The sequence below is a fragment of the Terrapene carolina genome, unplaced genomic scaffold (assembly GCF_002925995.2).
Source record: "Terrapene carolina triunguis isolate 2854851 unplaced genomic scaffold, T_m_triunguis-2.0 Scaffold66, whole genome shotgun sequence".
NCBI classification, from domain to species: domain Eukaryota; kingdom Metazoa; phylum Chordata; order Testudines; family Emydidae; genus Terrapene; species Terrapene triunguis.
In genome coordinates this window covers 4,301,223-4,320,718 of record NW_020664417.1, presented here as the reverse complement: position 1 = coordinate 4,320,718, position 19,496 = coordinate 4,301,223, and the positions used below count along the sequence as shown (strand labels likewise).

Sequence of the window (19,496 nt, the reverse complement as noted above, 5' to 3'; positions counted from 1 at the left end):
GGTATTATTTAGAAGGATTTATTTTAAATATTGTTTTTTCTCTCCTTTGAAAGTGTACGTTACTGACAAAAAAGAAGAAGATACCAACAGATACCCTTGAACAACAGATCAGAATACTGGAAAGACAGAGACAAGAGGTAACTGATTATACTATTGTGAAATTATAATTTTTGGTCTTCCAGAGCAGGAAATCATAGGGCTCAAATTGTTACTGTTGCTCACACTGATTAATATTTACTTCTCTAGCAGTTCCTCTTCAGTCAGTGGCAGAATCAGGGCCATGATTTTCTTGTGGAATGCTAGTCCTACATTCTGGAACCAAAATATTCTTGCCTCACAGTTTGTCTTGAAATAAGGTCCCAATCCTTCAAACACTTATGCATATACTTAACTTTATGCATGTGACTAAAGCCATTGGCATGTTTCACATACATAAAGTTAAGCAAGAACATACATGTTTGCAGAATTGGGGCTGAAAACACACTAATAATGTGCTGATATAAGGTGGCGTAGCCAAGCTGAAGGTTAATGATTTCTTGAACCCTGAGTAGGGATTTATAAGACATTAGTGCAAACTTTATTAATGCTCATAGTAATGCCAAGGGATAATGTTGAGCAGCAACAAATTGCTTATTGGGTGTCTGACTCCTAGCAAACTGGGAATGTTTCTTTTTGTGACCATCCTAAACAGTGATCCATGTGCTGGATCTCAGGATGCTTCCAGGGGGCATATTTGAGGAGTGTAAACCATTTGTATTGGTTCACTGCTAACTTTTTATGTGCCAGTTACGTGTATGATTAGGGCCCTACCAAATTCACGGCTGTGAAAAAAACATCACGGACCGTGAAATCTGGTCTCCCCCTTGAAATATATGGTCTCTTGTGTACTTTTACCCTATACTATTCAGACTTCTCAGGGGAGACCAGTGTTTCTCAAACTGGGGGTCCCAATCCAAAAGAGGGTTGCAAGGTTATTTTAGGGGTGGTTGCAGTATTGTTACCCTTACTTCTGCACTGCTGCCTTCAGAGCTGGGTGGCTGGAGGGTGGCAGCTGCTGCTGAGGGCCCAGCTCTGAAGGCAGCAGTGCAGAAGTAAGGGTGGCAATACCACACCGTGCCCTCCTTACTTCTGCGCTGCTATTGGCACTAGCGCTCTCCGGCTGCCCAGCTCTGAAGGCAGCACTGCCACCACCAGCAGCGCAGAAATAAGGGTGGCAATACTGCAACCTCCCTACAATAATCTTGTGACACCCTCCTAAGATCCTTTTGGGTCAGGACCCCTACAATTACAACATTGTGAAATTTCAGATTTAATATCTGAAATCATGAAAGTTACAATTTTTAAAATCCTAGGACCGTAAAATTGACCAAAATGGACCATGAATTAGGTAGGACCCTATTATGATAAAAGCCAATCCCTGTTCACTTTATATATGGAAATAGTCTTGCTGAACTCAATGGCACTTTCATATGAGTAAGGCAAGTGGGGTTTGCAACATCTAAAACTACACCTATCACATATACCTGGCAAGATATAATGAACTTTAAACAAGGAAAAAGGTGTATGTAACTTCAAAAAGAAATTGGGAGTGGTAGTTTATTTGCATTGCTACTGTGTTAAACATGAGTCACCTGAAATTTACTGCATATCAGAGTGATGTAAATGTCACGGATGAGGAAAGCCTCAGTTTATGGGCTTGTCTACATTACCCACTGGATCGACGGGCAGAGATCAATCTAGCGGGCGGTTGATTTATCGCATCTAGACATGATACATAGACTGCTGAGCGCTCTCCCGTCGACTCCGGTACTCCACCAGGGCGAGAGGCGCAGGCGGAGTCGACGGGAGAGCATCAGCCGTCGACTTACTGCAGTGAAGACACCACGGTAAGTAGATCTAAGTACATTGACTTCAGCTACGTTATTCACGTATTAGATCGACCCCCCCACACACCCTCCAGTGTAGACCAGGCCTAAATTTCCACCTTGACTGTATTCTGGAATGCAAATATCAAAGAAATGAAAGACATGCCACAAAGGTTGGCAGCCTTTGGTCTTTCTCTTCTTGAATGTAAATTGGCCATAGATGATGAGGAGATGCTGAACACCTTTGTTAGCTTCCGTTTAAACTATGTAATAATGCACTTCAGGCAAGTGTTGCTCACTGAGAATTACTGATTGATAATTGCAGCTGCTGGAGGTGAACAAGCAATGGGATCAACAATTTAGAAGTATGAAACAGCACTATGAAATAAAGGTAGGTTTGATTGTTTCTGTTGGGCTCTAAAAGTGCCACCAGCTGACAGCAGCCCCATCCTTAAAGACAAACTAGACTACAGGTATAATTTGAAAAATAACATAAAAACATTAGTGGGTTCTATGTCCACCCCCACCTCCTACGTAAAGGAAAAATTGAGAGTTTGAACATAAAATAGCAAGTAATGTGTATATGGGTTTTCTGGCAATCTGTTACTGGAGCTAAGGTTCAAAGTGGTCTTTGAAGTCCTGTGAGGATCATTGTGGTCATCAAAACAAGGGTCCTCCAGAAGATCATGAAAACTGTGCCCACTTTAAGCCATGCTTCCCTGAGAATTAATCTGCAGGTGTGCAGTGTGTGCCAAAGGCACTGCATCTGCACAACCACAGATCAAATGCCCCTGTGCCATCCCTTATGCTACCTTCTAGGTTGGTTTATGAACGACCAGCATGGAGATCCCCTTTTTGGTACACATGGTAGGGGAAGCTGAAGGTTGCTCCACTAGCTCTAATACCTGGGTGGATTTTACCACATGAGAGGCTATACTGTATAAGGAGCTCTTGTTCTTTTATTTTAAATAAATACTGTTACTTTTCTTTTATTAAGAATTTTGTTAAAACAAGTGGTAGTCTCCTCCTCCCTCCTTTCACATACTGGGGTATTTATGCCACAGACATTTCTTTTGAAAACACCATAATTAGTTGGCTAGCAAACTCGGCTACCTGAGTGGTTTCTTCTTTTAAGTAAATAATCATAATTTCCATCAGTGTCTGCCTCTAACTGCCTTATAGGAAAAAGAAATTCCCATTTATTTTTGTTTTCTACCAAAGACAAAATGTTGATTTCTGCCCCCCCATCAGCTCTATTAATAGACCACACTGTTCTTTTCTGAATTGCTTATACACAGAGAGAATACAAATGACTTGTCTCCATCAGTGCATGATCATTTTGCCCCCAGTTGGATTATGAGGCGCATTTTTGCAGAAAGAGCCCATGATGGGGAAGAAAAAAGAGCATTAAAATGGGAAATCTGTAGAGGGGCTGCTTCTTAACTGATGTAAATTGGCAGCTAAATCATTGGAGCTAATTGGATTTACAATAGCTGAGGATCTGACCCAGGGCCAAAGTGCTTAAAATTTTTCATGAGAGAGAGACCTGAAAAGGCGGCGGCGGTGGGGGTGTCTTATTTACGTACAAACGGTTCTGGCTCCTTCTCTGTGTCTAGCTGCGTACTGAGAGTAGAAAGGTTTTGAAGGAGCCTGGGGCATACCGCACCGCTCAGTGTCCTCTGCCTCAATCACCCCCCGTTGTGAGTGCGTGTGATCATTTTACAGCTTGCAGAAGTGAAAGCGAAACTGAGTGCATCACAGAGGAGTATCAGTGAGCTGGAGAAAGAAAGGCACCGGCATCAGCAAGAGTGTGAAGCAGCCCTGGCCAGAGATGGACCGCTTCAGGAAGCGGTAGGAGGATTGCACTTTACCTACTTGATTGTGTGTGTCCATAGAGTTACATGGGGTTTGCTCTAGTAAGAGATACAGCGTGGGATGAATTACACCAGTGAGATAAGACTAGAGTATCGGGTTCCTTGCCTGGTGGTGTTATGCTCCTGAGGAGGCGGCAGATCGGAGATCCATCTCTAGAAATGCAAGTGACTCCTTGTGGCTGTATCACTCCGGAAATTGACAGAGGGCTGATGAATAGAGCATTTGGGGCGTGGGGGTGGAAGCATACTGATATGAATTGTGCACCTGTCCCCTCTCAAACTGATCTGTAAGTGGGTGAATTTTCTTTATGCTCAATAAAAGAAAATGCTGAAAATAATCTCTCCAAACTGGGTGACTGGGCAACAAAATGGCAGATGAAATTCAATGTTGATAAATGCAAAGTAATGCACATTGGAAAACATAATCCAAACTATACATGCAAAATAATCGGGTCTAAATTGGCTGTCACCACTCAAGAAAGAGATCTTGGAGTCACTGTGGACAGTTCTCTGTAAACATCCACTCAAAGTGCAGCAGCAATCAAAAAAGCGAACAGAATGTTGGGAATCATTAAGAAAGGGATAGATAAGACAGAAAATACCATATTCCCTCTATATAAATCCATGATATGCCTACATCTTGAATACTGCATGCAGATGTGGTCGCTCCATCTTAAAAAAGATATATTGGAATTGGAAAAGGTTCAGAAAAGGGCAACAAAAATGATTAGGGGTATGGAATGGCTGCCATATGAGGCGAGATTAATAAGACTAGGACTTTTCAGCTTGGAAAAGAGACGGCTTACGGGGGATATGATAGAGGTCTATAAAATCATGACTGGTGTGGAGAAAGTAAATAAGGAAGTGTAATTTAGTCCTTCTCATAACACAAGAACTAGGGGTCACCAAATGAAATTAATAGGCAGCACGTTTTAAACAAACAAAAGGAAGTATTTTTTTACACAACGCACAGTCAACTTGTGGAACTCCTTGCTAGAGGATGTTGTGAAAACCAAGACTATAACAGGATTTAAAAAAGAACTAGATAAGTTCATGGAGGATAGGTCCACCAATAGCTATTAGCCAGGATGGACAGGGATCGTGTGCCTAGCCTCTATTTGCCAGAAGCTGGGAATGGGCGACAGGGAATGAATCACTTGGTGATTACCTGTTCTGTTCATTCCCTCTGGGGCACCTGGCATTGGCCACTGTCAGAAGACAGGATACTGGACTAGATGGACCTTTGGTCTGACCCAGTATGGCCGTTCTTATGTTCTTACTGTAGGAATTTAGGGATACATACACAAAATGCTTAATGATAATTTAGGGTAGTAAATATATTTGTGTGTTTAACAACACGTTTTCAAATACATATAAAAATATTTAAGGAGCTCTTTAACTTACTACTGTTAGGCCCAGTCCTGCAAACACTATCTGGTATAGTGCTGACTACTCGGAGTAGTTCAATAGTATACACACTATGTGCTCTAATAAGTGTTTGCGAGCTCAGGTCCTGAGACTTGAAGTCAGGTCAGGGTTCTGTGTTTTTCATGCAAAACATGATGACATGAGACACTGACGCAGTTGGAGGAATGCATCACTTCCACTGTACCTGTATTAATGTTTGTTATTGGCTGCCGTAAGATAAACTCACATCTTTGTACGTAAAGCTTTTCATCTCCTCTTTTAACATTTCAGTAGTAGTCTCTAGTCTTAGACCCCGATTCAGCAAGGTACTGAATCATGTGCCTAATGAGACTAATCACATACTTTAAATTAGGCACGTGCTTTAGTAAAAGCACTTCCATCAAGAGTGTTTGTGCCCCTTTAGAATTCACTATCGACAAATATTTGAGGAATCCAGTTCACTGGCATGAATATGCACAGAAAGTGAATATCAGTATTCACCTCAGAAATTGCTCCTCTGTTATGTTAAAGAAACAATTCCATGTGATGTGTGTGACCAATTACAGCTAAGTGATATGGCTCCAATTTAGAATATTCTCAGTCAGCTTCACAGAACAAAAAACTTTAAAAAGAGATTCCCTGAGTGCAATTGAATAACAACTAAAACTGAGGAACTTGCATCTGCAAGTGGCTGCTTCATGTTCAGGAAAAACAAAGCAAATACATTGTTTCCTGTAATCATTTGCTTGTCTTGCATTAACTTAGGCCATAGCAGTCAGGAATGCAGAGCATGATCTGCAGAGACAATAATTGATGCTGCTATGAGTTACACAAGTGATTCTCAAACTGTGTTTTGTCAGCCACATAGAGGTTGAAGAACAAAACAATTTGAGAACTAAGGAAGGCTGGTCCATGAGAGGATCTTTCTCTGATGAAGTGGTCCAAAGAATGAAAGAGCTGGAGAACCATTGGGTTAAAGGATGTACAACACAGTACCACACAACTTGGCAACATCCTTCATACAAACTTCAGATCGTCTGCAGAGTTAAAATAAAACACGCATAAAGATAGTAGAAGGAGAGTAGCATTAAAAGGGTGTTATCCAGGGACAAAAAGATGTGTTTTTCCAGTGGGATCTGAAAATGCATAGTTTGATAAGGCAAAGAGATGAAAGGCTTTCCCAGATTACCAACAGCTGCAGAAAAGATTCAGAGTAGCAGCCGTGTTAGTCTGTATCCGCAAAAAGAACAGGAGTACTTGTGGCACCTTAGAGACTAACAAATTTATTAGAGCATAAGCAAGTGGGCTGTAGCCCACGAAAGCTTATGCTCTAATAAATTTCTTAGTCTCTAAGGTGCCACAAGTACAGCTGCAGAAAAGATTCTCAGATCAACGGTGGTGAGGGTGAGTGAAGGGACAGAGAGGAGGTTTGTGTTTACATGAGAGAGAGAATGAGGAGAAGAGCAGGGAGAGGGGTAGGGGGTCAATGAGTTGTTCTGGAGCAAGTCTATGGAGGGTTTTAAAACAAGGATGGCAATTTTGAACTGGAATCTGAACTGAGTAGAGAACCAGAGGAGGTTGGTTAAATGAGGTAGTGATATGGTTATGTTCTTTTGTATGTGTCAGAAGGGGAGCCCCAGCATTTTGCAATTGTTGGGATCATGGGCGGCTCTATGTATTTTGCTGCCCCAAGCACGGCAGTCAGGCATCCTTCGGCGGCATGCCTGCCGGAGGTCCACCGGTCCCGCGCCTTCGGCGTACCCACCGCCAAATTGCCTCCTCCCGCGGCTTGCCACCCTAGGCACGTGCTTGATGCGCTGGTGCCTGGAACCACCCCTGGTTGGGATTTAGGAATGGGGGAAGCCTTAGAAATAATACTAATCGTCGAGGCAAGAAGAGATGAAAACATTTATAAGGATTTTTAGAATTTTTATAGCTTAAAAAAACCCAAGCTCCAATTTACTCATGTATCTGTAATTAACTAATCAGGAGATGCTCTGCTAAAATTACAAATTGTTTTGAAGAAATTAAATGTTCCAACTAGTTTGGGGTATAGTGATGGAATGCAGCCACGTTATCAGTAAATGTAAGCCTGCAAAGTGCTTTTTCAGTGGGTGGATGTACACATTAAGATTTATTCTTTTTTTTTTTTTTGGTGGGCATTTTAATACCGTATATAAAACAGTAGCTGACTGCACTGAGGCACACCTGTTGCACATAAGAATGGGTTTTATGGCCCCCGGTGTGCTTGATCACAGTGGGTTTAGGTTTGTTATCGTTTGTTTCTTTATTGTCCAAAACGGCAGAACTCAGAAAATCTCTTAATTTTATTTTTCCTTTTATACAAGAAGTCCCAAGCTTTTAAAATTAAATTAGAAAAATGTCAAAATAACTCCGATCTAACTCAGTCTGACAAAAGCAGCTCATGAGGAAAGTTTTAACCCTTCAGAGCAATGTGAAGAAGCTTGTACAGTACTGTCACTCTGGGAGTTTGATACTGATCTCAGCTCCACTTAGCTGGTAAATCCACTCAGTAAATGCATTGAAGCCAATGGTGTTTTACAGTCAGACACCAGTAAGACTGTAGATGTGATGTGAAATCAGAATTGGACTGTATGTTTAATGTGCCAGTCATGTTAATCCCTACAATGCTATCTTAAAAATAACATGGTAAAAGTGCTGTCCTAATTAGGGATACTTTCCTTAATTGGGCAATAGTTAAGTGTGGTCATGCTCCACTCTGCATGATAGGGTGACCAGATAGCGAGTGTGAAAAATCGGGACGGGGGTGGGAGGTAATAGGAGCCTATATAAGAAAAAGACCCAAAAATCAGGACTGTCCCTAGAAAATCAGGACATCTGGTCATCGTACGCATGGCTAGGGTGGGGACAAAGGTAACTTTAAGCTACTTTGGTGGCTCCCTGATCCTGGAGCAGGCTGGGAGCTGATTCAGCCTCTCTTGCAATGTAGAGCAACCTCAGGTCTGCTCTTAATTGTCAACTATTACAGGACCCATTTCATTAGCCAGGGATTGCTGGAGCACTGCTGCACTCCAGCCTATGCTGCGGATAGGGTTGCAACTTTTTAATTATACAAAACCGAACACCCTTGCCCTGCCCCTTCCCTGGCGCTCTCCCCCACCCTCACTCACTTTCACGGGGCTGGGGCGGGTGGTTGGGATGTGGGAGGGGGTGAGGGCTCCAGTTGGGGGTGCTGGCTCCAGGGTGGGACCAGAAATGAGGGGTTCAGGGTACAGAAGGGGGCTCTGGGCTGGGGCAAGGGGTTGGGGTGCAGGAGGGGGCACGGGGTATAGAGTCTGGAAGCGTGTTTGGGTGCTGGACGGGGTTCCAACCTGGGGCAGGGGGATGGGGTGTGGGGTCTGGGAGGGAGTTAGGGTACAGGAGGGGGTTCCAATCTGGGGAGAGGGTTTAGAGTGTGAGCTCTGGCTGGGCAGCGCTTACCTCAGGCGGCTCCCAGTTGGCGGCACAGTGAGGCTAAGACAGGCTCCCTGCCTGCCCTGGTGCCGTGCCGCTCCTGGAAGCGGCTGCCATGTCCGGCCCCTAGGCAGAGGAGCGTCCAGGCGGCTCTGCGCAGTACGTACTGCCCGAGCCTGCAGGCACCGCCCCCTGCAGCTCCCATTGGCTGCAGTTTTCCGCCAATGAGAGCTGCGGAGGCGGTGCTCATGGCAGGGCCAGCGCATGGAGCTTCCCTGATCGCACCTATGCCTAAGGGCTGCAGGGACATGCCGGTCGCTTCTGGGAGCTATGCAGAGCCAGGTCAGGCAGGGAGCCTGCCTTAGCCCCGCTGCGCCACCAACAGGGCTTTTAACGGCCCAGTCAGTGGTGCTGACAGGAGCCACCAGGGTCCCTTTTCGACCTGGTGTTCTGAATGCCTGGCAACCCTAGCTGTGGACACCTCCTGTGCTGGACTTATTATAATGTAGAACTGGAGTAATAATCTCTCTGCAACCTCATCTGTTTTGATACCTGGCTTCAAGGTCCCTTTGTGCAACCCGAGTACACGAAGGGGTCAGAATCTGGTCTGGTATGTTGTCTTTTTTTTCCTCATCATGTGAGTAGTCAGCGCAGCGCAATCTCAGCACATTTTATAGTGTCAGGCTCCAGCTACCCACTATTTTTCCTGCTTCTCCATCCAGTAGTTTGGCACAATTCCTTGGAATAACAAAAGTGCAACATATCCGCCAGATACTCTGAAAACATTCTTGAAAAAAAAATTTCATCTGAACCTTATCAATATTTCTATATGTTTTTACATTCCAGAAAGAAAAAGAAATCCTAAATAAAGCATTGAATGAACTGAAGGAAGAGAACAAGCTCCTGAAGGAACAAAAAGCTTCAGTGACCAAAAAGAGAGAGTACTATGAATGTGAAATAAGTCGCCTCAACAAGGTATAGACAAAGAGAAGTATGAGATGGGAAACATTGCTTTAATATTTTTTGTATCTTTGACCTGAATTTATTTCAAGGATCTTTGCTGCCAGATAATGCCAGTGTGGAAGACCCTGAATGTTGAAAATAGCGTGCTCTTCTCTCCTCCCATATTACTCATCTGCTGTGTTGCTGTGGGTGCATAGCAGTGGAACCCTGATCACTACTAATCTGTGTGCCTTAGCATGGGAAGCTATGGTTAATGGAGACAGGAGAGGGATTATCTGAGCCCATCCTTACAGTCAGCTGCTGTTAACAGACAGTTGTACTAAGAAGGGGAATATAAATTTCCTATAGGCAGGCTTTGGAGGAAGTTTTGGCTTCTCACGCACACTCTTCTGTGCTTCAGATTCCCAACCTGACTCAAGCACCTTGTGGGTTCCTAGTCATCCTCTTGCCTCAGCAATGTTCATTTCTCAAATTCTTCTATCTGACATCGGCTGTCTCTTCCCTCCACTCTCTCCTCTGATCCCTAACCCATGTTGCCCCAGACATAATCCCGTTCTCCCCCTTGCAACATTACTCCATTCCCTGCTCAGCTTTATAGGGTAAAATCCTGGCTCCAATTGAAGTCAATGGCAAAGCTCTTTATTACTTCGGGACAAGATTTCACCACAGTCTTTTTCTCCTGGCACCCAACCGCCTTCCTTCTCTTGCCTTACAGCTCAGAATCCAAATCCTTTCCACCAGACAGCGCCCAGTGAAATTCTGTTTTTAAAAAGGGGGAAATGTAGTAAACGTTGAATCAAGAGATCACAGAAAGCAAGATGTGTTTTCTAACAATGTACCTCTTGGTAAACCACAAAAGCTTCCTGAGGAAATATGCTGCTCTTAAAAATTACTGTGACGTAACTTTGAATGATGCATAGGCTAAATTCAAAGCAAGGAAAATGCATGTTGCCTTGTAAAAGAATTTGATTGAACTTGTGGTTTCTCTAGCTGTCTTCAAAATGCATTGACCGGACTCACACAGGAACTTTGTGTGACTTCAGCTCCAAAGGCCTATTCATAAAATAATTTACTGGAACATATTGTTCTGTTTTGCTAGGGTCTTGTAGTGTGGTTGGGACTGAGGAGGAGGGAGGAAAATATTCTCATTTGGGAAGAGCTGTGCTACCAGTGAGATACCTGTTGCTCTATAATACAGAACTCACTGCGTGCAAGAGAGAATTGTTCTTTCTGGTTTACCTGGTATTTGGGTTCCTCTATAACTATTTCACTAGTGTACATAGAAACTGTTGTCCACAGTATTGCCAGCCCCATGCATTCAAAAATTGAGTTAGACTGCCCCAAAATAATGAGATTTTAAAAATAAAAGTTCTTTTTATTCACTTTGTTTTTTCAAGCCTTTAGAGTTCACATTTTCCAGCTTTTTCTCCACACAATGATGTCTAGAAACTTCCGGGGGGGGAAAGCTGAGATTCTCACATCATCACATGACTCTGGGACCTGGGTCTTTAAGAAAAGCACCCAATATCATGAGATTTGTTCTAAAATTACAAGAATTGGCAACTGTTCATAATTAGAAATAAAGAAATAAATTGATAAATAGAGAAGCACAGACTTATTTTGCATACAGCATAAAAGCAATTCTTTCAGATGGCTTGAGAAGCAGTGTTGCCGCATATTTTAGATTGTAGCTTAATACATAAACAGTAGATTTCTCCCACCCTCCTCCTCTCCAGGTACTATAAAAATGAGAACTGTTGAGGGCCACAGAATAATCTGTGAATTCTCCTACTGGATCAGCACAAAATTATTTACAGCACAGATGTGTGACTAATTCCGATATACTAGGAAAATTCACTAAGTTCTTCCAATTAATCTCCTCCACTTCCACCTATGTTTGTGGTGAGCTGATCTGGAGCTAGCACAGATCTGTGACATAAAGTATTTTGGAATTGTTGCCACCTAAAAAACTAATCGAAGTTTTTATTTTAAAGGTGTATATAAAGTCAGCAGAGTTAAAATGGATATGACAAATAAGCTTTATAAGCTTGGTGACTGATTTATTAAAGGAGACCGAAGACATAAAATTCAGTGAAAAAAATCAGAGAAATGGGGAAACAATACCTCATCAAGGAACAATGAAATAGGCTCATGTTTGAATCAGAGAGCCTGAACCACTGTGTGCAAGTATATTGTCAACAAGGCACAGGTGTATACCACATGGGTAAGGGGGAAAATAAAACCAGATTTCATTCACATTCATCCCAAGCAGCTATACTTAACAATCATATGTAAAAGAACGGGTTTGACTGGGAACAGACCAGGAGAGTGTTTTAGCTTTCAAATGTGTTGTGATTCCATTAAGCTTTACAAAGTCTCTTCCCTGCCTCCCTCTACCCCATCCCCAACTTGTAATTAAATTTTATTTTAACAGGAGTATATCTTGCAGATACACTTGCAGAGAATTAGGACATACTGCTCCGGTTGGGCTGGGGGTTGCCATAGATATTTGGCTGTCCGTTAATTTTATTGTTTGTACACAGTAGTGAAATATCATTTCAGAATAGAATGGTCCAGAATAACTGTAACTCAGAGGAGCAGGCTGCCCCACTAAGTTTGATACTGTACAGAGAATCTACAAGTTGACCAGCTGAATGCATTTTTATACTCTCTCATCTTTACATCCAACCTCATTCACACAACCCTGCACATATATGTGCCTCTCAAATGGCACAACTATTAGGACAGTACTCAAGGTAGCTCAGCAGTTTGGATTAGATTAAAAATCCTCTCTCCTCTTTCAGTTTCCTCCTTGGGAAGCTATAGGTTATAACTATAGTTTTACTGTCACTATTTCATGGAAGACAAGGCACATAATACTAACCTTCGGGTTACTATGGCCATCCGTGCTTTTGGAACTCCTTGTAACTCCTGCTCTGCCCACCCTCTGTCTCTCTAAGGGTACATCTACACTACAGGGGGGAGTCGATTTAAGATACGCAAATTCAGCTACGTGAATAGCGTAGCTGAATTCGACGTATCACAGCCGACTTACCCCGTTGTGAGGACGGCGGCAAAATCGACTTCTGCGGCTTTTTGTCGGCGGCGCTTACTACCACCTCCCCTGGTGGAGTTAGAGTGCCGATTCGGGGATCGATTGTCGCGTCCCGACGGGACGCGATAAATCGATCCCCGAGAGGTCGATTTCTACCCGCCGATTCAGGCGGGTAGTATAGACCAGACCTAAATCAGTCTTCCCTCCCTTATGACCTTGTATGGGAGCTGGCCAACAGGAGGTCACTTCAGATGGACTCTACTGGGCATTCTGAGAAAAATTCAGTGACATCCACATCAGGGAGTGGTTCCTCTATGAACTCCTTGGGAGCCTTTTGATAGTTGGCTGTTTGATGGTAACTCTAAACAGTTCAGACAAGGGGCGGAGTCTGAAACAATTACCAGGAATTATATCTTTTAAAAATGCATAATGTTGAGACAGCCATGGTCTCCTTGACAGAGGTTGAGATGGGACGACACCAAATGGCTATGTCAGAATAATAAAGGAATGTGACATTTGTTAGCTGGTGATAGAGTGTGAGGAGAAACAATCGTTTTAAGATGATTCCAAACCTATGAATAACTGGAATACAGTAATCTCAAAAAAATAATGTAAGGGAAAGTAATGCAAAGTATCATAGCAGGGTTGGATTGAAAAGCAGAGCAACAGTAATACAACGGTGTAGTGTGTGAAATCATGACTCCCTCTAGTGGCTGGCCATACGGACTATGCAACCTCCTGCATGCCTAAAGCTAAAGGATTTTGAACTCATGCAGTAGAAATGTGTACTTTCAGTGCTTAAAGGTCTTTGGTTCAGTCCCTGCTGTAGCCATTATTTGCTAGATAATGGCTAAATGTTTTTTTTTTAAATCTTTAGTTTTGGGAACCCATCTTTAGGAACCTACATTTTTTTTCAAAAGTTTCTCTAGGCTTTCCAAAACTCTGATTTTTCACAAGCAAAGGCATTGGTAAATGTAAATTGGATGGACCTGCAATGGCTTGATTTGCAATCTAAGCACTGAGTCTCCCAGAATGATAGTGTCCCAAACCTAGAAGCTGGAATGTGGTCACTTTGAAAATTTGGGTAATTAAATATTAGTCGCACAGTTTATACACCACATGAACTCTGTGACAATTATAAATGCAGTCAAAAGCAAGTCATGACTTGCTTGAATCTGTTCAGTCAGAGATGCCAACATTGTAATGATTAAAAAGGAATTCATTTGATGTGGTGAATCCATGTTGTTGCAGGCCCTTCTGGATGCACTGCAAAAGCAACACCCGTCCGTTTTTGTGCCTCATTTGGATAAGTCTGACAGGAACTGCAACCATGAAGAGATGAGGACCCAATTGGAAGTTCTCAGACAGCAGGTGAGAATGCCTGGAAATCAGTCTGACTGAGTTTAAGACTGTACTATTTTTCCCCCTTTCTCCTAAAAACTGTGTTCTTGTTAACTTGTTATCCTGATTTTGAAAGGAGGAAGCAGTCTGGCTTTAGTCTAGTCCAGATAAAATGATGCTTCTAAGATCCTGTTATCGCAGTGGTATGCATTGTCATAGGATGAAATTCAGTCCTGAGGACCAGCACAAGGTCTATGACCCTGTGGGGACGGGGATGTGGGCAGTTAGACCTAGTGGTCAGAACCAGGGTCAGAAGCCAAAAACCAAAACCAGAGTCAGAGCTGGGGTTTGGATCACACCAAAAGTGGATCCAGAATCAGTATTAGGAGTCACACTGAGGGTCACGACTGGAGTCATAGTCAGAGAGCTGTGCGAAGGGTCAAGCTGAAGCCAAAATCAGAGCGTGTATCGAGGATCAAACTAGAGTCAGGGAACAATGCCAGGGTCATACCAGAGTCAAGAGTTAGGGTTCAGTTCAGCAGCAGATCAGGAGTTTTTTCAGTTGCTCAGACAACTTCCTGTGCACCTTCTGGCTTAAGTCATGTGTCTGGGCCAATTGCTGGAGCTGGACATCTGCTTCAATCAGGAACTTCATGGGCAGAGCCTCTAGTGGTCCAGAGTCCTGTTAGATCCCATCCCTGCTAGTTCTGGAGAGCTGTCAGTTAGTGGCTGCTGTCTGGGCACTGCTTGGGGACATGGAGGCCCAGGTTTGAAATCTGCAATCCCTCACAGCATCACTTAAAACATCACATAGGGCTTATGTGGGATATGAGAAGGTCATAGGCATTGTGCTAGCTATCTGTACAGGGCTGAATTTTACCATAATGAATTATATATTTCAAGAGTTATTGATTAGTCTGATATTGATCTCTTGCATTCTGCCTGTCCTCATTTCTTGTGAGCTGGCACTGTATTGAATTATATAAGAATCCTGTTCTTGGAAAACCAGGATGTTGCACATCTCAGTATTCCAGTCTCTCAGAAGAATGATGCAGCACAGGCAGACACAAATCACAACCTGCATACTGGCTGCAGAGAAAACCTCATAGACTCATAGACTTTAAGGTCAGAAGGGACCATTATGATCTTCTAGTCTGACCTCCTGCACAACGCAGGCCACAGAATCTCACCCACCCACTCCTGTAACAAACCCCTGACCTATGTCTGAGCTATTGAAGCTCTCAACTTGTGGAAAACTCTGCTGTTGTCAGAGAAGCTGGAGGTTATCAGTATTTCAGTCATCGTTTTGAGGAATAGATATGATTTTCTTTGGTTTGTTTTCTCTCTATCTAGGAACAGGTCAGTTTAAACTCACCTAAAAAGTACCTATATTTTTAAATTGTAGGTCTGTCATCCTGTACAGTGTTAGGCAAAGTTATTGAAACACGAATAGACATGATCAGAAGATACATGGGATAAAATACTTGTTTCTGTCACGTTTGACCAGTTGAGCCAGACTTGACTCTCTAATATAATGTATGTCACATGCTGGGGAGCAGAATTTTGTACTGCATTGTGCTGTAATTAGGTTATTTCATTCTGCTAGACAATAAAATAGCGTACACCATTTCTCAAAATACTCCTGGGGGAACTGAAATGTAGCCGGTCAGTTTTATTAATATATGTTTCTAGTTGTAGACATCAGTATAGTCATTCTGGACCTTATACAACATGAAGGGGAACAGAAGACTTGTGCGGAGGAGGATAGGCGATAGGCATCTATATGATAGCATATCTCCATTGCTTAGCCATCTTTGGCCCATCCCTGGCTGGGACAGAAGGGCTAAGCTCTGAACAACAAGAGAGGAGGGGCAAAGGAAAAGGGAGAAGCAGGGGGGTGAGGGATACACAGTCTATGTAACACCCCCCCTCTTCTTCAGGGCACCAGAACTTATAATGCAAAGGGGTATCATAAGTCACTCCACCGTGAACTGTAGCACAATCTGCTGTCCCAGAGTTTTAACAGATCATGTGGTTACCTGGCTGTCAGGGTGAGCATGACAGGACAGATTGCTATACAGCTGATGCTGTGGAGGGGTGATGGTTGATCATAGATGGGCTGAAACATATAGGACATGACTCTCTGCAGGAATTATTGACTGTGCCTCCTCCCAAGGTGCTACAAGCTGACACTGGGCATGCCTCCTTGAGGGGACAATGTGGTAGAGCTGACACTCTGAAAAGGCCTTTTATGCATAACTTTATGCAGAAAGAGAACCGATAGGCCTACATGCACTGGCAGAAGTGTCTAAAGAGTATTGCTGATGTTGCCAGCTATATATAGGTAATGTAGATAGTGATTTACAAGTTATCTTGTTTCACTTTCTCTGGTTCAGTTGATGGCATTTCTTCACTGAACCAGAGAAACAGCAGTAATATTAACTTGTGACGTAAGTGCTGCATGTATAAAAATGCTGGCTGGTTAATAGCAAAAACATTTTTAATTCATGGTGCATCAGGTAAGGGATCATTGAGATGCTTCATAGGTCCCAGCTTACCTCTGGCCCATCATTCTGTTCGAGTGATAAGCTCAGTTTTATATATCCTCATGTTAGCATTTCAGGAACTATCCCTTGCAAGGTCCTGAATACCGCCGGCAAGGTAAGAACCAGCAGATCCAGCAGTGGAAGTTGAAGATGCTAATCATTAGAGCTGGTTGGAAAATGGGGAAAAATGTAAAATATTTGTATCTTAAATCAGCATTTGAATCATCTTGAAGACTCCACACCCTTAATATTTGGAATCTTAGTGCTAATCACGTCTAAGGCAGTCCCCAATAAAGCCATTCAAATATAGCAATATTCCACAAATACTGAGATTGTGAATTATTTGTGAGTGGGATCACATGCAGATAAACAGACTAAAGCTAGAAAAAGCATGGAAAAAATGTTGAAGGTAGATGTATAATAGAAGGGATCAGTCTAAAAAGTGCTCTGTAAATTAGCAGTTGCTTGTCGCTTAATTTGTAAAAATGACACAGGAAATGATCATGGTTGTAGAATTCCAGTGAGAATTGCCTCTTAGGATGAATTCTGTACATGTTTGGAATGTGTTTAAAAAACAAAAAAAGAGTAATGGAAACATTGGATCACTGTAGCACTACCATAATACATTTCATAAATAATATTAATAATTTCAGGTACAGATATATGAAGAAGACTTTAAAAAGGAGAGATCTGACCGAGAAAGACTTAATGAAGAGAAAGAAGCACTGCAAAAACTTAATGAAAGATCACAGTCCCAACTGAACAAGCTAAATTCTCAGGTATGATTTAAAGAAAGTTGCCATTGCCAGCACGTGTGCATTTTATTTTTATTTTCTCACTTTCCATACAACCCAAGACTTTTTGACTTCCTTTAATTGACATTGGATTTTATTTGAGGTCACCACGTGGGATGAAATCATTCTGAAGAAATGTTGTAAAGAGATGAGAAATTATTAGAGACTTCTTCCAAATTAAGTAGATGGAGTGTCTATTAAAAAGGCTGTTCAATATCTCTTAAACCACAGTTCTTTTGTCTTTCCCTTTTTATTTGTTTTGTTGGCATGCACTTGATATAAGAAAAACAGCCTCATCCCCAAACCTGGAAATAAAAAATGTGTGGCGCCAAGTCCTGCTCTGTTACGGTGACCTGTAACTGTCTGAAACGGTGGTGTTACTCCAGAGCAGAATTTGTCCTAGTTCAGATTAATTGAGCAGTCTGAACGGAGTCATTGGGAAATCCTTTTTTATCTCCAGTGTGATGTCAATGTTCTGAGATGGGAGAAGCTGAAATGAAATCATGGCACGTACAAAATATTGAGCTTTCACAATCTCTTCTAAAAAATAATGAAATCGCAAGACTTCTCTGTGACAAAAGTTGAGCAACATTTTGCAATAAGTGGCAAGTCATTATGGAATGTACTCTGCTGTACTATCATCCCTCTGGACTTCCTGATTTAACCACAGAAGTATTAGCTGATTCTTAATCAACCCACAAAGCAGTACTGTAGACACTGGATTTTACTGTAGCATAAGAAGCAAGGGATTGATACCTCATAAGGTACTTGAGTGCCTCCTGGAGAGGTGTTGAGTGCCCATGGCTCCCATTAGCTTCATTGGGAGTTGAGGGCATTTAGCACCTCCCAGCAGGATATTCAGCATTGCACAGAATAAGGCCCCAAATGAGAGAATATTATTAAAGTTGTATGGCACAGAAGGCGGCATTTCATTTGAATGCAAAATTGTTAGGGATGCTACAAGTAGTGCCATCCAAGGCATTCAAGCACACGGGAATAGCATGGACATCCTTAGTATGTTACCCACTCAGTAGACATTGGGTATTTCTGTGGATGAATGACATTTTAATCAGCTTGGGAATGTTTTAAAGCATTCAGATGGTTTTAAAGCCATTTCTCTCATTGATATTTGTGCTGTGGTAGAGCCCAGCCAGGGAGTAGAAGTGGCTGCATAGAGTTTCCTTCCAATGGTCATAGGAGGGTGTGACAGCCCTTCACTTCAGTGTTGGGAGATCACTGTAAAACACCAATACGTGGGGGAACCACCTACTCCTCTCCAGTGATGTGATCAGGGATAGCAGAGGCATTCTGTGTCATGCACACACAAAGTAGTTTCTTGTAGATGGCCCATGAGCCAGTGAGGATCTCATCATAATATGCACATACGTGGGAGTTGTTCCAGCCCCAGTGCTGTAGGAGCGCCAGTGTATGTGTAATGCTTGGAGTCTTCTGTGATTAACTGACAGTTGTGTTGGAAGCAGCTTTGGGACAGGCAGTCAAGAGGGTTGATTTATCACAGTGAAAATTTTATTTCTCCACAGATAAAAGCATGTTGGCAAGAAAAGGAACTTCTAGAGAAGCAATTAAAGCAACAGGTGTGTGTGCGCCTCTTCAATACCTTGTGTTTTGCATTTACATTAAATGTTTCAAGGCTTCTATGAGCTAGTAGAGTAAATCCCTACTTCTAAGGTACTCATCTCTCCTTCTTAAGGGCCAGATCCTTCAGCTCTTACCTGTGTTGTGCCACCAAAGTCACTGGGACTATACGTGAGAGTAAGGGCTGCAGGATCAGCTTTGAAAGCATTCCATAATAATAAACTCATTGTTCCCCATAGAAAACTTTCTCTAAATATGTGGAGGTTGCTACAGGCATGCTATCCATTGAGCAAATTTCACTATATCGGAGTTCACTAGGGATTAAATTCACCCCTGTTTGCAGAAGCTCAGCACAATGCCTGTGTACCCTGTAAACCTCTCTATAAACATGTTTCACTGTATTAACTCTGGCCCAAATTCATTCAATAAAGGGTCTGTGATTGATTTGATGATATTTGTGAGGGTTCATGACAAGTTCTAGGTATATCAGTGCAAAGTGCTTATTTGATTGGGCCAATTTGTGAGGTGCTGACTCCAGCTTTTTTTTTTTTTTTTTTTTTTTTTTTTTTGCTCAGTCAGTCTGAGCAAAAAAAGCATATTTCCATTGATTTCATTGGGCT

The 19,496-nt window shown here is 42.4% G+C and overlaps 1 protein-coding gene across 1 annotated transcript in view; it reads left to right on the top strand.

Annotated features, from left to right (window-relative positions):
* The window catches only part of TNIP3 (TNFAIP3 interacting protein 3), a 97,796-nt gene that overhangs the window by 63,326 nt on the left and 14,974 nt on the right, over window positions 1-19,496 (top strand). The window contains exons 5-11 of the mRNA XM_024212764.1: window positions 54-137; window positions 2,191-2,256; window positions 3,591-3,716; window positions 9,428-9,556; window positions 13,851-13,970; window positions 17,140-17,265; window positions 18,822-18,875. Coding sequence (XP_024068532.1) covers window positions 54-137; window positions 2,191-2,256; window positions 3,591-3,716; window positions 9,428-9,556; window positions 13,851-13,970; window positions 17,140-17,265; window positions 18,822-18,875 — 705 coding nt within the window. The remainder of the gene's footprint in view (window positions 1-53; window positions 138-2,190; window positions 2,257-3,590; window positions 3,717-9,427; window positions 9,557-13,850; window positions 13,971-17,139; window positions 17,266-18,821; window positions 18,876-19,496) is intronic.